The 20,912-nt window shown below is 49.2% G+C and overlaps 1 protein-coding gene across 1 annotated transcript; it reads left to right on the forward strand.

The window, feature by feature from the left end:
* Nucleotides 1-5,268: 5,268 nt before the first annotated feature.
* Nucleotides 5,269-5,527, forward strand: EV420DRAFT_1645039 (uncharacterized protein; the record flags this gene model as incomplete). The annotated part of the gene is made up of 2 exons (XM_060477728.1): nucleotides 5,269-5,376; nucleotides 5,435-5,527. The coding sequence occupies 2 exons, from the start codon at nucleotides 5,269-5,271 to the stop codon at nucleotides 5,525-5,527; spliced, it is 201 nt and encodes a 66-aa protein (XP_060328558.1).
* Nucleotides 5,528-20,912: the final 15,385 nt, after the last annotated feature.

Here is a 20,912-nt window from a genome sequence, read left to right on the forward strand (position 1 = left end):
GGGGATGTGAATTATTGGCGGGGGATACGCCAGCGTGCTGGGAACGTAATGGAATGGAAGCTGAGTGCGAACCCGTCTCTGTTGAAAACAGCGGTATAGATGGTACAAAGTAATGGACAAGAAAAAGAGTATAAAAGTCGCGAAGACGGCGGGAATGGCGTCAGACCAGGGCATCCGTGAGTGGATCTATCCTTGGTGTAAGTCGACGATTGACCATGCAAGCTGGTAGACAGCGAGTATGGTAAGGACAATTAGGATTGCGATAATCAGGTGAAGGTCGGTTTTGTAGTTGGAACCGTTCATTAACAGGATTTCGCAATCTTCAGCGGTGCTCGTCAGTATTAACAAGAGGATTGTTAACATGGAGGCAAGCTGGAGGGCAAGAATAAAGGGGTTCGTGTTTTTAGAAATGGTGCAAGAAACCGACATAGGCCGCTACCAGCAGGGCTGCCAGTAGTGGTGCCGGGATAGTTGCTAGAACCAAGAGAATAGTCACAAGGACTATAAGGATGGCGGTAAGGATTGGGTCAAATAGAAGGGATTCGATGATCCAGGCGAGTACTATAACCCAGAGCAGTAGGTCGAAGGGTACTACCCAAAGGACTACCGCGACGAGGAAATGTATCGGCTGAATTGTTGAAACTGTACAAGTTGGGCAGCACGGCGCTGGGCAACGTAGGACGAGCTTCGGCTAAATGTTAGCCACTAACTCTATCGACTTAGATCGTACTAGGATCGCTACTCGCACTTCGGTAGACGATACTCTAGTAAGTCAAAGGCGATGAAAGTCGATGGGACAGATAGTCACGAAGAACGGAGTTCGATGTTAGGTAGATTAAACCTTAGCTGAAGCTGGGGTTTAGACCAGCTGAGGCTCTACTTAAATACACGTTGGTACGCTAAGAATAGTACTGTGGGAATCAGTCCGTGATGATCGCTTGCGAGTAATCAGGCTGAGTCAGATGAAGAAAAAGAAAAGAAATGAATAAATCGTAACATTCGAGACCAAGGGATGCTATGGTACGATGGGCGCATTTACGTCCCCATTGACAAGCAATTACGGGGGGAGGTCATCGCCCTGAGGCACGACCATGTCACCACGGGACACCCAGGGATAGAAAAGACGAGGGAGCTCATCCTACGAGATTATTGGTGGCCTCGGATGCATCGGGAGGTGGAGGCATATGTGAGGGGATGCGAGGTCTGTCAATGAACTAAGGTGGATCGTCGACCTAAGAAGGCGCCTCTCCATCCCAATGAGGTGCCGGATCATCCGTGGACTCACATATCCATCGACATGATCACCAAACTCCCTAACTCGAGGGGGTTCGATTCTATCCTGGTGATCGTGGACCGATTCTCCAAAACGATCATCCCTATAGCGTGCACGGAGGAACTCACCTCTCTAGGATTCGCCAAGATCCTGTGAGATCACGTCTACGTGCCATATGGGGTGATGCCAGAAAAGATCATCTCGGATAGGGGAGCTGTTTTCGTATCCAAGTTTATGAAAGAATTCTACGCTCTCATTCAGGTAACGGGAAACCCCTCCACGGCGTATCACCCTCAAACGGACGGACAAACCGAACGAGTGAACCAAGAAATTGAAAAGTACCTCAAAATGTTCGTCAATTACCGCCAGGATGATTGGAGCGAATGGCTCCCACTCGCCGCATTCACCCATAACAACTGAAAGCACTCCGCCACGGGTTTTTCCCCGTACAAGGTAGTCTTTGGCCGCGACGGACAAGTCATTAAAACCACCCAACGTCCTGATGCTGTCCCTGCCGTGTCCAAGCTAGTACAGGGAATGCAAGAGGTGCAAAGGAAGGTGAAGGAGTCTCTTGACCGAGCAGCAGAATCGATGAAGAAGACCCATGACAAACACAAAGGAGAGGCGGTGGAATACCAGATCGGCGACAAAGTGTGGTTGGACTCCACCAACCTAAACCTACCTCGCCCGACAAAGAAATTAGGAGATAGGTGAGTCGGACCCTTCGCTATCGTAGCCAAAAAGGGAGCATCAGCCTACGAACTGAAGCTCCCCACAAAATGGCGGATCCACAATCGATTCAACGAGTCCCTACTGACCCCGTATCACGCCCCCAAGTTTACAAACCAACCGCATCCTGGACGACCACCTCCAGACTTAATCGATGATGAAGAGGAATATGAAATTGAGGAGATCGTCGGAGAAAGAGATAAGATCATTGGTCGAGGACGAACTCGCCGGACCGTTACCGAATATCTGGTCAAATGGAAAGGATACCCAATAGAAGAGAACTCGTGGGTGAAACGCTCAGATATGGCCCATGCCGAGGAACTCGTGAATGACTACGAGACCCGCATTCGAAAGATGTGGTGGACAGTTAACAACAAAGGACAGACAATTGGACGCGACGACAAAATATCTCTCAACAACCCGATCCACTATCACGAGCCGGACACCCCATGCATAACCGAGATCATCACCGTTCCCTCTTCCCAATGCACGGCACCAGCACACTCTGAAGAGCTAAATGCCATCGATGACACGTCTTCATTCGACGACCAACTACAAAGTCACCCCGATACCGATTACTCAGATGTCAACCATCTACAACGAGTGACCGAGGATTGGGACAAGAATGAAGATGATGACAACAATGATGAGAACGATGCTCCATCACTCTATTCGGAATCGAGACATTCCTCTTCGGACGACGACACGGGGGAGTCTAATGACTCATTCAGGACGAACGAGTCTTAGGGAGGGGGTAATGTTACGGTTTATTCAGTCTATTCATTTTATTCATTTCTTCTTTTTCTTTTCTTTTCTTTTCCTCGTGTTACTCAGCCTGATTACTTTCATGCGATCACAATGGACGCATTCTCACAGTACTATTATTAGGTTACCAAACATGTATTTAAGTAGAGCCTCAGCTGGTCTAAACCCCAGCTTCGGCTAAGGTTTAATCTACCCAACTCGAACTCCATTCTTCGCGTCTACGTGCCCACAGTTGACTTTGACATCGCCTTTGACTTGCTAGAGTGTCTTCCACCGAAGTGCGAGTGGAGACCCTAGTACGATCTAAGTCGATTATTAGTTGGTTGTTAACAGTTTAATACATGTTGATTAGGCTGAAATGCCCACTGACTTATCAGAGGATAGTTTTCATGACATTTTGAAATCTTGAAGCCCATCCGATGAACTAGATCATGGACGCAAAAAAATGCTGAATTGATAGACCGAGCGAATGCAGAATAGTGGTCATTCCCAGAAAATATTCAAACATGGCTGAGCCTGGAAATATTTGTTCGTTTTCCCCTTGAATTACACCCACTTATCCTGCCATTCGTATGAATCCCTCCTTTCTTGGTGAAAACAATTGAGATGATAGTCAAATGATAGGACCTTGCATATTGCGACGCAAAGACCCCAATCGATTCAGGGTCCGACATAGTGCTCCTTTGTTCTAAGCATCCAAAACGTGTAGGAAACTTGATCATGTCACACTCACAAACACAAGCACATTTTTAGGAACGTAACTATAATTTATTGAAATGCATGCATATAAATGCAAACACAAATGCAGAAGCAAGCCCGCAAGTCAACGCAAGCTCGCAAGGGTAGCTCGCAAAATTCTACGTGCCATGCACTACAGATTAAGTCTCTCTATTGCCTGCAAAGCTCCCAAGGCTCACATGCGTAACTCCAGGCCAATCTATCATTCTAGGCTGCTTACCAAAGTTGGCTTCAGTATTTCTATCAGTCATGAGGCTGGGATAAAGATATCCATTGGGCTTTGAATTGGTCCTTACAATACACTCTCACAAAGTGCCTTCTTTCCCCCATCCACGATGTCCACCGAAACCAACACCATAGAGACACCCACATCCACTACCACTGATACCCCCGAACCAAGATTCATTGTTGCTTTCAAAGGTGCAAAGTGTGTTTTTCTTCGCTGGCCAGACATTGCTGAATATGATGTCAGTATCTCAATATTCATGTCACGAATGTATGCACTCTGAAAAAAACAACCCAGGCTTTACTTGTTACATTGAATCACCACTTTCCGGAGATTAACCTTGAATTTAAAAACCATTATGCCATTCAAATGAACAATTTGGAAATTTACCATGGAATATTTGTCGATATCCCAGGCGAATTGTGGAAGGAGATAGGTGCAAAGATAAGTCGTATAAGAGTTATGGACAAGCATCAGTGACTTCTCATTACTATTCCTCATGGGCTGAAGTTCTATCATATTCTCATGAATATTGTGTATTGGGAAAATAGTACGATAAATCTTCAATGTATTTCCAGCGATATCGTCATAGTTGAATACTGTTTACTGCTTCCTGAGTAGGCGACAATATCACTCTAGCCTAATGAGGGAACACAAAGTGGATAGGGACATGCATGCTGGAGGTATTCGCCAAGGCTTCATCTACTACCAGTCCATACAATTCCATACAGCATGAATGTGATGGCATACAGAAAGGCAACAAAAAAGACCTAGACTTTATGTATATTATTGTAGCATTCTCTCTCACCTCTTACAGTGAGAATTTCTAGCACCATGCTAGCCAAAACAATCAGTGTTAAGTGAGAGCTCGCGTCCAGTCCATGGGTTATTATTGCTGTTCATGAGAACATCATAGGCATTCTAGATACAAGATATGTGTGACGGTGCAAAGGTATTGCAGACAATGGGAAGGTCCCAGCGAGACCAGGCCATCGCTAGTGCATATGCAGGAAGTCATGATATCTCGGACTCAAGCAAAAACCATTACTGATCTCGGTAGGAGTGAGAGCACAGGCACAATGACAACTCAAGGACAGCAGACCGAGTTGAGAAGGCCTTTGTCGAGGCTTGAGTCATAGGGAGAACATTATGTGTGACAGTCGACAACTTTGATCACTACTGCTGGCTTCTTTCCTGCTGCCAAGTGCGCTGACACATTCTGCATATACCACATATCATCCACCTTATTACCGATCACTTACACTCCCATCAACATATCTCTTTGATCTCAGCTGCCACGCTTACTCTCTGTGAATGTCCTGTCCGATGACAGGATTGTACATGGTATATATCAAGGAGGTAAGAGAAGGAATTATGAAAAAGAGCTTCCAATTTGACAGTGATTGCGCCCCCAGGCGCCTATCTGAACCATGTCAGGTCACAAGGTTAGATGATAGGCGCTGAATGATGTGACTCACGTACTTTTCTATTATGTCTCTTGTTTGTTTCCATCCCTCCTTCCTCTCACCTGACGATAATGGGCGCTGCTGAATCAAAGGACGCTACTCAGTCAAATGACTACATCACTGCTACAGATAGCAAAGCCACAGTTTTTGTTCAGAGGTCGGATGTTACTCAGTATCAGGTGCGCACCCACAAAGCTGTAGATGATTGTATATGTCCTGACATTAGGTCTTATGCAGGATTTGGTTGCTGTTCTTCTCAACCATTTCCCAAATATCAACGCAACATCAATTGTCATTCAAACAAATGAAATGGATAACTGCACTGGATGAGATGTCGATATTCCATCATATCTGTGGCCAGAGATCAGCCCAAAAATCCGGAACATCACCATGGTCTTGCATACGTCTTGCCTCCTTATAGTCACAGGTACTAGCTGAAGTCGCACCAGGCCTGGCACAAAATTCAACAACAGTAGAAAGTGATCGCTGGGTACCAGAGGGAGCATGGGAATAGCTAGTGATAGTACACTCGTAGCTATGTCCAAGCGGGAAACTACAGGATATCATATATGTGATCTGGGAGGAACCGGACCATGCCTGCACTCCCAACAGCTTCGTGACTTTGTTGATTGATGACAATCAATGTGCAGAATCTCACAGGAGAATCATTCTCTGTGTCTCTCCCTCGTTCTGTATTTGTTACTGACCTACAAACCCCATGACTAACTAAACAGCCTCTTAGCCATATCCATGTAGCAAGTACCAACCAAACATGCTAATCCCAGAACAAACCCTGTCGTACACATTTAAGTCTCAAACTCCCATCCAGCTATCCTTCAAAACGAATACAAAAAGTTCAAAAATTTTCTAAACCACTTAGATGGACACGAGGAATTGAACCATCACTTTGTGACTGACGGAGATATTTCCTGATACACCACCCATGTCCATGCACCACAAGAAAAGAATGTCTGTTCCTCACTCCATGTTACGGTTATTCTTTTCTTTTTCTTTTCTTTTTCTTTTCTTACGTATTCACGCTTACTCTATGCTGCGATTTCGATCGGACGATTGCTGCGGCACTATCTTTAGCCTACGCAACGTGTATTTAAGTAGAGCCTCAGCTGGTCTAAACCCCAGCTTCGGCTAAGGTTTATTCTACCTAATATCGAACTCCGTTCTTCGTGACTATCTGTCCCATCGACTTACGTCGCCTTTGACTTGCTGAGCGTCGTCTACCGAAGTGCGAGTAGCGACCTTAGTACGATCTAAGTCGATTTGAGTTAGTGGCTAACATTTAGCCGAAGCTCGCCTTACGTTGCTCAGCGTCACTTCTGAGAAAGAGCGCTGCCCAACTCTTTTACGAGAAATTACCCTGCTTGACCAGAGAGGTCATCGCCTACGTTCGTGTGGACAACCCGGTGCTTGTCAACGTACAGCGAGTGGACCAACGGAAAAGCACTCACCGCCCAACATTCATCCGATACACTACCTCGTCGCGTTAGCCCTGTGGCTAATACCCCCTCGGCTACTCCTTCTGTTGTTAGTAACTCGTTTGATTGTCGCAACCATCCGAAACGACGACCTACTCCTCGGAGTAGTCTTCACCATATTCCTTACCTTCGTTCTTATCGGACTCGGAATATCCGCAGCGGTACTAGCAGGATTGTTAGCTGCCCTGTACGCGATATACCCCCGTCTCTTTTAGGAACCACGTATCCCAACACGAAACCCTTCATCCTTGCTCTTCAGCTCGCCTCTATTTTAACAGTTCTGCTGTTAATAGTAACGAGCACTCCTCCCGACGAAACCTGCGAAATCTCGTTAATGAACGGTTCCAACTACGAGACCGACCTTAGCTTGATTATCGCCCTCCTCATTGTTCTCACTATCCTCGCGATATACCAACTTGCATGGTCAATCGTCGACCTACGCCACGGATAGATCCCTATACGGATGCCCTGGTCCGACGCCATTCCCGCAATCTTCGTAACTTTTATCGCCTTTTTCTTGTCCATTTCTTTGTATTACACACTCCGCTGCTGCCGACAACAGAGAAGGGTTCAACCTCAGCTTCCCTTCCATTACGTGCCCAGCCAACCCGCATATCCCCCGCAGGTGATAGACATCCCCGCGGCTTCACAACAAACTCTACCCGTTCCAGAAACCCCTCGGCTAGAGCTACACTCTCTCTATGGAGAGTCCCTCTACGGATCGTCGCGACCCAGCTCGCGATCCTCAGAGTCGAGCACCGACTCCTACAGAAGCGCCACCGACGAGTCAACCGACTCCGTCGACATCACCGATACCCGGAGCATATTCCTCGACAGAGGAGACTCGCCCTTACCAGGTCTCTTCGACCAGCCTTCAGTCGAAGGCGAGTCAAGCCCCGACAGAAGCCGAGGACAAGACACCAGGCATCTGGTCGCGGGCGAAGAAAGCCCTGACACCGAGTGGGAAGGGGACGAGCTCACCGAGTGGGAAAGAACCCGCCTCGACGACCTCCTCGACGACATCTACCCGAATACGGAGGAGGATGCAACCTATACCGGAGACAACTGGTCCGGAAGGTCGTCCACAAAGTGGGTTGAAGCCCAGTGGGGAGACTCCGACCTCGGAGCAGAGCGCAGAAGGTTTATACAGAGGCAAAAGGACGACTACGACGCCGATTCAGGAGAGCTTGGCCTCGGAGCCTCCGCGGCTTCCACCAGTACAGCTCACTCACAGTCTCTTCCAAGGGCCTGGCCAACCAATAGAGGCCCCCCAGTCGCCTGGCACCCCAGCACCAGTTGGGTCTACGCCGATGACGGGCAAGAGACTCCTGTGGCCGGAGTCGCGACCGGAGGAGAGCCCGACCCGCTCTCTACGGTCCCAGAAACCCCAGAGGCCCCTTCCCCCGTCGCCTCGCACGAGCAGACGAGTAGGGAGCTTTGGAGCGAGTTCCCAGACCTCGACACCGAAGACATTGGGACAATTACCGCCGCCGAGCGACTCGCCGGAGTCGCCGGTTGGGAACCAACCGTATCATCGCGGGCCTTCGCCGACCCCGTCCCTGCAACCCAGCGTCCGTGGCCGCTCCTTTATCACACGTACGTCGAGTCCCTCGGACTCCCTCGAAATGCCAGGGAGTCCCCAGAAGTCGAGGCCCGAATGGAGCGAGGCCGAGCGCACGATGCACGGATCCGACGTGCCGAAGAAGACGCTCTCTATGGACCCGACGGCTTCTGGGACTTACCCGTTGAGCCCGACGCCACTCCCGCCGAGATCGACAACAGAATACGAGCCGCTGCCGTTCGCTACACCGGCTACGCCCGAAGGGCAGGAACCGACCTCGAGGCCCGAGCTCGAGCCTGGAGAGTCTATCAGGAGGAGATCTCCAATGAGGACTCCGACATCGGGAGATGGAGGCGAAATAAGGAAATCGACAGAATCGCCCGAGAGAGGAAGGAGGCAGAGGATGCCAAGCCGGCCCCCAAACCAGGCCCTGGAGCCAACGGTAATGGCGGCGGTAAGGCAGGTCCTCCTTCAGGGCCCGATGCCTAGGCCAGGAATCTTCGAACTTTTACCCTGGCACGGCCTGTATGAAATTATGATGGAAGACATGGAAAGAGACCCACAGTGGCTCTTCTCCGAGGCGGGCGAAGATTACCGCCACGCAAAGCAATTGGGGGACGTATATCTAATGAGGAACATCCTCGAGGTAGAGACCTGGCACCGGGCGGCCACCGTCTGGAACCTGGTTAACCCTACGGCGCCACAACGACCGTGTGAGCCGTATAGGAGGCCTCAGCCGATGCCTCACCCGATGGACTCGTCGGACTTTTTCCCCGAAGGATTCTTCGGCGGAGCAGGTGAAGACGACGACGACATGGACGACCCAGGCGCTGGGCCGTCTCGCACCGACAAGGGAAAGGGGTCCACAGTGCCCCCGCTCCCGCCACGACAGCCGCCGTATCCGGATCCCGCGGGATACCCCCCTCCGGGGGAGAATCGAAACTTACGATCGGTATCGCGACCGCCAAAGCCGCCGGTACCACCGCGCGTACCATCCCCGCCAGATCCAATTCCGCCCTGGCAACTCGCGCCAGGCGCCGTCAATAACCCGTGGAATGACGTTAAGCCCAAGCTGGTGACCCAGCCGGAGTATTTCACCGGGGTCTCTTCGGACATCACGCGCTTCCTACACCACTGCGAGGTTTACTTCGCGGTGTTCCCCATGTATTACTCCATGAACGATCAGGGGCACAACCCCTATCGTATCACGTTCGCACAAGGGTATCTCCGTGGGGACGCGCAGCAGTGGTGGGTAGACCAGTACTACCGATACCGGGACCCGCAGGGTCACTGGAGGTTCCCCACGTGGGCGGAATTCTCCGAGGACCTTCGGCGCGAGTTCCGTGAGGTAGCGGAACTAACCATTTGGAAATCCGAATGGAAGAAGATCCGGCAAGCGGATTTCAAATCCGCAGTCGAGTTCTTCGCGAAGTTCGAACGACTGGCCCACAAGTGCGAAGAATTCGGCGACGAGAAGCAGATGTTCGAAGCGGTAGAAGCGGCGATAAGAACGACGGTGCGAAACACGGTTATGCATGGGGACAACGAGCGCCCCACAACCTACGCACAATGGAAGGCGCGAGTCTTGAGGATCGACGCCAACTACAGATATGGAGTAGCCCAAGGACTGGGCAGTAAGTCCTCCTCGAACCAGAGCGGTTCGGGTCGAGGCAATCAATCGAAGGGATCCGGTGGCGATAAGAAGGACGCCACGGGAACCACGTACGGTGGGGCAGGGCAGCCAATGGAGATCGACAAGCTGCGGTCCGATAAGCGGTGCTTCAAGTGTGGGAACACGGGGTGGAACCCCAAGCACAAATGCCCTGACGACAAGTCCAAGTGGCTCCCCGTCAAACTCCCACCTCGCAAAAAGATCCCCGCTCAACGTTTACGCCAGTTACTCGCAGAGGCCGAGAAGGAAGACCTAGGAAAAGACACGAAAGTCGAGGAGGTGAAAGAGGAGAAAGAGTCGTCAAAAGACAAGCCGGCGTCGAAATAAGCGATTCGACGGCGTCGGCAAAGGACTTAATTTCATCTGGTGCGCGCTCATGTACTTGTAGTAAAGCTCAAACTGTATGTGTAGGTACTCCCTACGACCAATATACCAACTTTTTCGCCGCGTTACCAGTTGAGGAGATTAAGGACGATGAATCGCAAAACGCTAACGGCGTAGGAGGGGATTACCGCCGCTCGTCGCGGTCTGCGACTAGCAATGAACCCCTAGGGGCCGTCCAAGCTCAGGAACCCCCGGCCGACCGCATAGGGAAAGCCCCTCGAGGGCAGAGCCCCCTAGGTCGTGTCTCGACTGCACCCTTGACGAAGGGAGGTCAGCCCGGAGTGGGAGAAAGGCCGTCAGTCCAGCCTGCGGGGCCTGCGTCTATGGAGGCGTCTGTTCCCGTGGGAAGCGTCGGAAAAGCAGCTGAGGCCGTGAACTCAGAGGACCACCTGCACTCAGTAGCCAAGGGACACCCAAGGAACAACGGTGTAGACCCCGCGAGCGAGCCAATACGTGTGCGTCCGCGAAGGACATCCCGAAGTACCGCCGGGTCTAGGAAGAGCAATAAGAAAGGATCGACAGTGGAGGTTACAACGCCGCGCACAAGTGCCCGAGGCCAGGGCCGAAGACAGGGCAGAGCGCCCTCCTCCACCACCTCGAATATCAAAGGCGCCCAAGTGCCGCCTCTGGACCTTTCTCGTCCAGGTGACCAAATGCCACTTCGAGGGAAGACCCCTTCCGTATCGCTGGAAGAAGTCGAAGACGAAGAAGCCCACTTACGATCCGATATACCGGTAGTAACTCCCAAGAGGCCGACACCCCCCGCCGTGTCCCTCACCGCGAACGCCAACGATCAGAAGGTGTTCGCGACCATGTACTATGAGCCCCATGGCATTTTATGGACCCGTCGGGCCCTACGGATTGCTCGAGGAGATGCGGCGGCTCGCGCCGTGCTCAACGTGTGGGTACATCCGCGACGACGCGAGGAAGTGACCGACCACTTGTGTCATCAGTTGGAAGAACAAACCGAAACGGCCGCTCAAGCCAGGGAGCGGTGGCAGTGGATGGAAGATCTGCAGAAGCCGCCCATGTATATACGAGGAAGGAAGGGGCGTAATGTCTCAATAAAAGTGCAGTTAGAAACCCTGGATACGAGGGAAACCCACGCCGTGAGCGCCCTAGTCGACAGCGGGGCCACCGGTAGCTCGATTGACCGGGCCTGGGCCCAGGCCCATGACCTTAACCTAAAGAAAGCGGCCCGACCTGTCCCGGTTTACAATGCCGATGGCACTCGCAACAAAGGGGGCGACATAACCGAATACGCCGAGGTACGGTTAAAAATAGGGGACCACGTGGAGCGGATCGAACTTGCCGTAGTAGATCTAGGCTCAACGCCCCTGTTCCTGGGGCACGATTGGTTACAGCGTCACAACCCGCTCATTGATTGGGACACCGGAGCAGTCACCTTGGCCTGGTGCACTTGTAGGAAAATCCCCTTTTCCCTACCAGACACCGACCCTTCGTCGCGGTGGGATGAGTATGAAGAAGGAGATACCATTCTGGTAATAGACTTCGAAGAGGCTTTCCAGGTACGAGCCATGGGGACAAAGGCCAACGAGTTGGCTGCCCGAGCCAATGCTCGAAAGGAGCCAAAGTCCTTCGACGAAATCGTACCGGAGGAATATCGAGACTTCAAAGACATTTTCGATAAAGAAAACTTTGATGAATTACCTCCACGGAAACCATGGGATCACGCCATAGAACTCATCCCCAATGCCAACGCCAACTTAGACTGCAAGGTCTACCCTCTCAATCCGACCGAGCAGGAGGAACTAGATAAGTTTCTCGACGAGAACTTATCCACGGGACGCATTCAGGCTTCCAAGTCGCCGATGGCCTCTCCGTTCTTCTTTGTTAAGAAGAAGGACGGGAAACTACGTCCTGTTCAGGATTACCGAAGACTCAACGAAATGACGATCAAAAACCGTTATCCGTTGCCCCTCATCGGAGAACTAATGGATCGACTGAAGAAGGCCAAGTACTTCACCAAGTTGGACGTACGGTGGGGATATAACAATGTACGAATTAAGAAGGGAGACGAATGGAAAGCGGCATTTCGAACCAACCGGGGTCTCTACGAGCCTCTGGTCATGTTCTTTGGACTTACCAATTCACCCGCCACTTTCCAGTGGATGATGAACGATATATTCAAGGACTTGATAGCCGCCGGAGAAGTGTCGGTATACTTAGACGACATCTTAATCGCGTCCAACACCAAGGGGGAACACAAAAAGATCGTGCGGAAGGTTCTCCAAATCCTCCGCGAAAACAAATTGTTCCTCAAAGCGGAGAAATGCGAGTTTGAAGTAGAAGAGACTGAATACCTAGGGGTGATCATCAGCGAAGGGAAAATTCGCATGGATCCCGTCAAGATCGCGGGCCTGCTAGACTGGCCGGTTCCACGAAGGAAGCAGGAGTTGCAATCCTTCCTCGGATTCTGCAACTTTTACCGACGATTTATCCGTGATTACAGTAAGCATGTTCGACCCTTAACCATGCTTACGGGGAAACAGGAATGGAAGTGGGAAAAAGCTCAGCAGGAGGCCTTTGAAAAGCTCAAAGAACTGTTTCGCGAAGACGTAGTGCTTGCCATTCCATTAGATCAAGGACGATTTCGGGTCGAAGCGGACTCAAGTGAAGGCGCCATAGGAGCGGTACTCTCTCAGTGGCAGGACGAGAAGTGGAGGCCTGTAGCCTTCCTCTCCAAGGCATTATCTGTGACGGAGCGGAATTACGAAATCTATGACAAGGAACTCCTCGCCATCATGATCGCCCTCGAAGAGTGGCGTCAATATCTGATGGGAGCAAGGGAGGACTTTGAGATTTGGACGGACCATTCCAATCTCCAGTACTTCCGCAAGCCACAGAAACTCAACCGACGACAAGCACGGTGGGTAACTGAGCTAGCGGAGTACCAGTTTACCTTGCACCACAAACCCGGGGCACAGAACCGCAAAGCAGACCTCCTGTCGAGGAGAGCGGATCATGATCAGGGAAAGGAGGACAACAAGGACCTGACCGTTCTCAAGGCAGAACACTTTAGGGCCCTGATCATGCCGACTATCGAGGAGCTACAGGAAAGGATCAGGATCGCTACTCACGATCCCCGCCGTTGGGACAGGGGAATTTCGGACTCCCTCAATCACGAGAAGGGAGTATACCGTGAACAAGACCTCTTATGGTATGACGGGCGCATCTACGTACCGGTCGACCGCGACCTACGAGGACAGATCATAGCCCTCAAACACGACCATGTCACTGCCGGGCACCCAGGGATCGAGAAGACCAAAGAATTGGTACTTCGCGACTACTGGTGGCCTCGAATGCGGCGAGACGTGGAGGCTTACGTGAAAGGATGCGACGTCTGCCAGCGAACTAAGGCGGATCGTCGCCCGAAACGGGCTCCCCTGCATCCCAATGAAATACCCGTACGACCATGGACCCACATTTCGGTGGACATGATCACCAAACTCCCGGACTCCAAAGGACATGACTCCATTCTCGTCATTGTCGATCGTTTCTCCAAAGCTATCATTCCCATCGCCTGTACCGAAGAGCTCACTTCCCTGGGATTTGCAAAGATCCTAAGGGATTACGTCTATGTACCCTATGGCGTAATGCCTGAGAAAGTGATCTCCGACCGTGGTTCGGTCTTTGTATCCAAGTTCATGAGAGAATTCTATCGACTACTTCACGTCGAGGGCAACCCGTCCACGGCATACCACCCGCAGACAGATGGCCAAACTGAGCGGGTAAATCAGGAGATCGAGAAATACCTCAAGATGTTCGTCAACGACAGGCAAGACGATTGGAGCGAGTGGCTATCGCTAGCAGCCTTCACTCATAACAATCGTCAACACTCAGCGACGGGATACTCCCCCTATCGGGTTATCTTTGGAAGGGACGGAGAGGTAATCAAGAACCCTCAACGAACAACGTCGGTTCCAGCAGCGGGGAAACTAGTGGAGGAGATTGAGAAAGCACAAGGCGAAGCCAAAAAGTCATTAGAAAAGGCGGCGGAGTCGATGAAAAGGGCCTACGACAAACGAAAAAATGACGCAGTCGAATACCAGGTAGGAGACAAGGTGTGGCTCGACTCGACCAACCTTCATCTCCCTCGACCCACCAAAAAACTCGGAGATCGACGTGTCGGGCCTTTCACTATCATCAGCAAGAGGGGCGCTTCAGCATACGAACTCAAGTTGCCCGCTAAGTGGAGGATTCACAATCGCTTTAATGAATCACTCCTAACCCCTTATGTGGCCCCGGCTTTCCCAAACCAACCACGCCCGGAACGTCCACCCCCAGAACTCATCGACGATGAAGAAGAATATGAAATTGAGGAGATCGTAAAACAACGAGACAGCGTCGTAGGACGCGGAAGAACCCGTCACACAATAACCGAGTATCTAGTCAAGTGGAGAGGATACCCGAAGGAGGAAAATTCCTGGGTCAAACGCTCGGATATGGCCAATGCGGAAGAGCTAGTTAACGAATACGAAGCGCACCTTCAGAGGATCCGCTGGGAGGTTGACAAACATGGAAGAACGGTCGGAAAGGACGACAAAATACCTCCCGAAGCCAGAACGCCTTACCACGACCCGGACACTCCATGTGTCACGGACGTGGAAACCGTCTTCTCCTCCGAATGCACAAACCCAAGGCATTCGGAAGCACAATCTTCAGTAGAGATGCGAGAAGTAACCGCAGAGGAAGCAGACGGAGTGTCAGTATTGGGAGCGACGCCAAAAGACGACGATTCAGACGTTGACCTACTACAACGAGTCACGGAAAACTGGGACAAGAATGAAGATGATGACGACGATGATGACGACACTTGGTTGTTCTACTCGGAGTCACGACAATCCACTTCGCAAGAAGAATTTAGTGACTTCTCTGTATCAGAGCAGTCCTAAAGCGATACCCACGGTGTAGAAGGGGATTTCCACCGCTTACTTATAAGCATTGAACCCTTAGGGATCGAGGATCCCGACAGACAGTCGAGGCCTAACCGGCGCAAGGTGGCTCAGGATTTATAGGAACCTGTGCCCAGGGGGAGAGAGGGTCAGAGGCCGAACGCAACGAGTGGCTCTTCATGGCGTAGCGGAGGTCCAATCGATCCTGTTTTAAAGCAGAAGGGAGCCCCTCGACTCGCTTATGTGGAAGGAAGGAGATATATTCTCATTCGGGACGAATGAGTCTTAAGGAGGGGGTAATGTTACGGTTATTCTTTTCTTTTTCTTTTCTTTTTCTTTTCTTACGTATTCACGCTTACTCTATGCTGCGATTTCGATCGGACGATTGCTGCGGCACTATCTTTAGCCTACGCAACGTGTATTTAAGTAGAGCCTCAGCTGGTCTAAACCCCAGCTTCGGCTAAGGTTTATTCTACCTAATATCGAACTCCGTTCTTCGTGACTATCTGTCCCATCGACTTACGTCGCCTTTGACTTGCTGAGCGTCGTCTACCGAAGTGCGAGTAGCGACCTTAGTACGATCTAAGTCGATTTGAGTTAGTGGCTAACACTCCAGCACCCAACAAAACAGAAAAAAATCACTAGAGTGTAAGAACTAGCTGGCATCACTAAGAACAACCTGGGTAGCTTTCAAAAAGAAAAAGTGCAAAGAAATTTCTTATCCATAATTGACTATGGGGAATCGAACCCCGACTCAGTACTCAGTACGCACCAACTACCAAGCCATACCAACCGCAGACATTGCGGAATCTGTTCCTTTACCTACCATCACCACCAACACATACTGGATTGAACATGGCGGTCATGAGAAATAGGTCCTATCGTCATGATGGCGTGAATACTGGATGGGCATCAAGGCGGTTTCAACACTTCATTCATGTGGTAGCACACTCTCACTACAGGGAAGAGGAATCATATTTATATGGCATCACCTTATGATGGTTGCGCCGACATTCCCAAGTGTGTTACACGCAGAGGGGCAAGCTCAGGATTGCAGTGTATCAAATGAAGTAAGCTCTGCTCCACATTAACCGGAATCTAAGCTTCGTCGTAAGTAACAAGCCCAACAAGATGATTGAGCCATTGACTTACCCTTGTTCATTTAACCACTCCGGGTCATCCAGTACCGGTAAAATAAATACACCAGATTCCTTGTATCCCACACACCAGAGAGGATAAATGCATCCCCATTTTGTCACGGAGTACATGACACTTCCATTTTGACGAGACAAAGACAAAAGTGGCCTCGACGTAGACCACAACGGGTGTTCAACCTACTAGATGCCTTGACATGAATGGAAGAATGATGAACAGATTTAGAAACTTACATTATCGATAGCGACCTGGTATACTGTCCATCTTATTATGGGAATACCTGACAGAGGTATGTTGCTGGTGACAAACGTTGAAGAGGCTCTGTGCGTGCCAAGCTAGAAATGCACTAGCATATATAACACTAACACACCCACACTCACACTCACACACACACAAACCCTCAGTAGTTCGGGGGTGATGTGCGATACAAGCACACAATAGCAGTAGTATTGAAATAATCCTTGCACATTACAATATAATATAGTGCGCTTAGCAATATAATAATCTTCTAAGTCCAAATGCTTTTGGAACAGGAGGTGAGCGACAGAATCGCTTGGCCTCAAGGCAAAAGTATTATTTCGCAAGCCCCCAAATGTTCTACAAGAATGTATAACCCTCAAAATACGTCCCACACAACACACAAGTGTCCACAACGTTTCACAATACACTTAACACGACTTAAAGCCTTGCGCTCCAAGCAGAGAACACTTCAAAACCCGTTTGTAGATCCACAGGGTTCTAACCTATGCGATCCAGAGATACACAAACACAGAAAACACGTCCACAAGCCACAGGGTTTGAACCTATGCCACTTGGGAATAAACCAAAAAAAACCTCAGAGATTACTGACAAGCCAAAGGGTTCGAACCTCTGCCACTTGCAATAACTCGGAATTCACAAACAAGTTCCAAAAACACAAATGCACATTCAAGTTATCACAATACAATATTCTCTAAGTAGAGCGCAATCAATTACTGTACTTTACTTGAATGAATCAAGCGCGCTTGAGCAAGGTGTGCCTCGCGAGCTCTCAAAGTGTTCAAAATAATTCTAAGTTCAATAATACTCTCTCGCTCGAAGCTTCAAATAAAATCCTTTCATCATACACTAAGCGCCGCTGCTTCGTAGTACAACTGCGGGGGTCTGAAAACTTGCTAACTACCTGTAACTACCGCTCTTATATTTACCATTAACTATATGAAATGTAAATACTGAAAATAGACAATGCTCCACCTCGGACTCCCTTCCCTTGCGTGCCGCGTCAGCCGTAGTGATAGTAATCATTATTTTACTCAGCACTCCGTGTTGGCATGTGTGCTACCGCTGTTTTCTCCACTTGGCAAGGCCTAGCCTCGTCGTGCCATGTGGCGTGTGTCTTCTTATTGGCTCCGCAGATTTAATTACAGTGCCACGCAACTTATCTAGTGAGCGAGTTTTATTTTATTGGTTGCCGTGCAACCATTTCTAGTTTAATATTTCATATGGGCAGCAGGTTTTATTTCTCTCCAGCCGAGAACTCCTTAGAGTATTCGGACTTGTTGATTCTTCATTCAGGATGACGTTTCTCGGTGATTGCCAGATTGGCAGGGTTTGCGCGTCATAGATCAATGTAGCGCAAAGCACCTTCAATATATTATCTTCAGTGAATTTAATTGAGTGATACACTGCAGAGGAGGGCACAGTGTGTGTGTATAAGCACTGAGACTGCACACTTAAATGACACAAGTGTGCCGTTCTAAGTCTAAGCCATGCGCTCTACTCATATTATTTTTATTATAGTGCTTTCTGCCTCAGTGTGTAGCGCTCTATGCCTTACATGCACTCTAATATTATTCATGGGGCACACACACGTTTGCATTCCTAGAATTCGCAAAATTACATGTGTGAATGCGTTGCACGCGTGTCAACGTCAGCCCTCGAATACATTGCTCGATAAAGTTGCGATTCACTGCCATTGGTATGAAGATGGGGAAATGACCGATGTTGATACTATGGTAGTTGCCGCGCATATCCTGCAACATGATGCCAATGCGAAATCAGAGCATTAATGATCATCAAAGTTTAAGGATGCATGGGAAGGACATTCATGTTGTTGCTGAGAGAAATAACAGTTGTTGGAGGACACGACATGCATGCATCTGCAATGATGTGAGCGGCAGGTGCAGATAAAGAAAGAAGATGTACCTGGATGACAGGCACAACATCGCGTCCACATCCCATAACCACACATCCTCCTTCTAGAATGTCACTGTGGTAAGTGCGAATCAGTACCGGGCATGATTTCACCAAACCGGGTGAAGCGAGGGTTCCTTGGGACTGTCATATGCAAAATTGTGTAAGAATGCTGGAGAAGATGGGACTTGAGGCCTGTCGTTGTGCTAATAAGAAGAGGCCACCTACCTGATACAATGAGAAGGAGATGTTCTGGTGGTAAAGTCTGCGATGAAAACATTGGGCATGATATAATTCTGATGGGTTTGACAACTCACCTCGCACTGGACCGTGTGCCGAAATGAAGATTTAGTGACAGAACTCATTAGCGTTGTAGATCCGGGTCTGACTAGAATTCATGATGAAGATGATCCAGAGAGGGGACAGAACAAGAAAGGATGCATCAGGAGCTAGAACCAGTAATAGGCCATTGCTGAGACGCAGTGGTGGTCGTGGATGGGGAGGTGATGTCATGTTACATGTGATGATCAGTAACATGTCTTCCATGCTTCACTGATGCCATCACTCTCCGCACCTGACCCTCTCTCTCCCTCTGTTTGCAAACGACCAGGAATCACCTCGCCTCATGTATTTCAGCATCTTGAGTGTTAATATGCTTCCACTAAACCTGGACGCAGCATACATTGCAGCTGGGGAAGGTCGGACCTACCAATAGTAAATATGGACTTAGAGGTTCCTATGCCAGACTTGAGAGGTTCAGTAATTTGAAACAGAGGAGGGAGGGAGGAGAGAGATGGCTAGAGTAAATGTGGTACGTGTCCTGTCCTTGCTGCCACATTCATATGACTGAATATATGTGCATCTATATGCACCAGCCATGCCCTCTCATGTCTCTCGTCCGTGAGCAACTCTGTACCCCCCCTACCAGCACAGCATGTTTCTCTTCGTGATATATTGGTATCCCCATGTGATTGTCATCATATTTAAGACGTATGAAACAGAGACGACACCTCTGTATGCCTATGCAAACAAAAGGGTAGTAGGTATGCTTTCTGAGTTATTGTAACGTTCTCCTTAGGTTCTTCTTACCTAGCTGTTCATGTACTCATCCAGAACCAGGAACTTTACATATGAACTCTGAGGCATAGACAATTCGTTGTGAGCTGGACTGCTGAAGATTTAGAGGTGGAATAAGTCGTACATGGGCCAGAAATCATCAGCATGTCATGCTACATTATGCATCTTATCCTTATCAAATTATCTTCTCGACATCGTGTAACTAAATTGTAGGTGAATGAATCTTCTTAATGAACAGAAACCGTTACATGTACACGGAAGGAAGGCACTGAAGTTCCTCGATGCAGAAAATCTGGAAGAACCTACCTGCAATAGATTCGAAATGTGTGTGTATAAAGTCAAACCCCACCCACAAGGTGACAACATGCCCCAGCATGCAAGGAAGGGTGATACTCCCTGGCGGTACGCATACTCTTCATCCAAACTGCAGTGAAGGATCTAAGCCTCTGTTGAAAGTTTATGCACAGAGTCTATGTCTGAGGCGTCACTCCCCATCCGATTCTCATCTCGCAAAAACTGGCTCTCAGTGTGCCGTGAAGAATGTAATGAATTATATCCTTGCAAAGATACAATCTCACAAAGAACGGTAAATGATATTATTTCTGGTTCAATTAACCAGAATCAATTCTTTAATAGGATGGGATTGAACCCCAGGAATAAGACATCGTAGCAGTTAGATGAGAGCCATGTGGGTGTTTAAGACATGCATGATACCCCATATAACATATCTGTAACCATGCAAGAGCTGAACTTTGATATATACACATATATAAAAATCTGAGAAGTAAAACGCACTTCGCTCGCTCCTGTATGATAAAATCTGTAAGACAGACCGGTTCTTCTACTATAAAAAAAGATAGTGTACACACATAATGCAGAGGGAAGGCCTTGAACCTTCAATCCCTGGCAGCATAACTGGGTATGTCAATCCATCTCCAATCGTCATATCCAGTTCAAGTCTAACAACATTCTATGAACTGCAACATCACAACTCAAATGAGAGGGACCTATGTATCTCTTCAGCCTTTTTACTTTGGCTTATTTTTGTGATATGCCAAGCATACAAAAATAAACACACAGTGTGTCCATGCAGCTAATGGAGGGGCCAGGAGAATTTTGTGAGCTTGCATTCATTTGCATTCACTTGCAGCTGTATCAATGCATTTATGTCGTCATATGTGCATGCTATTATATATGGATGTGAGTGACTTTTAGGCACTTGACTGCTCAAAAGGTTTTCTCAGCTCTTAAAGTGATCTGGGACCTGTTACAAGTAGATAATAGT

The sequence above is a fragment of the Desarmillaria tabescens genome (assembly GCF_030435595.1).
Source record: "Desarmillaria tabescens strain CCBAS 213 chromosome Unknown EV420scaffold_27, whole genome shotgun sequence".
Classification (NCBI taxonomy): Eukaryota; Fungi; Basidiomycota; class Agaricomycetes; order Agaricales; family Physalacriaceae; genus Desarmillaria; species Desarmillaria tabescens.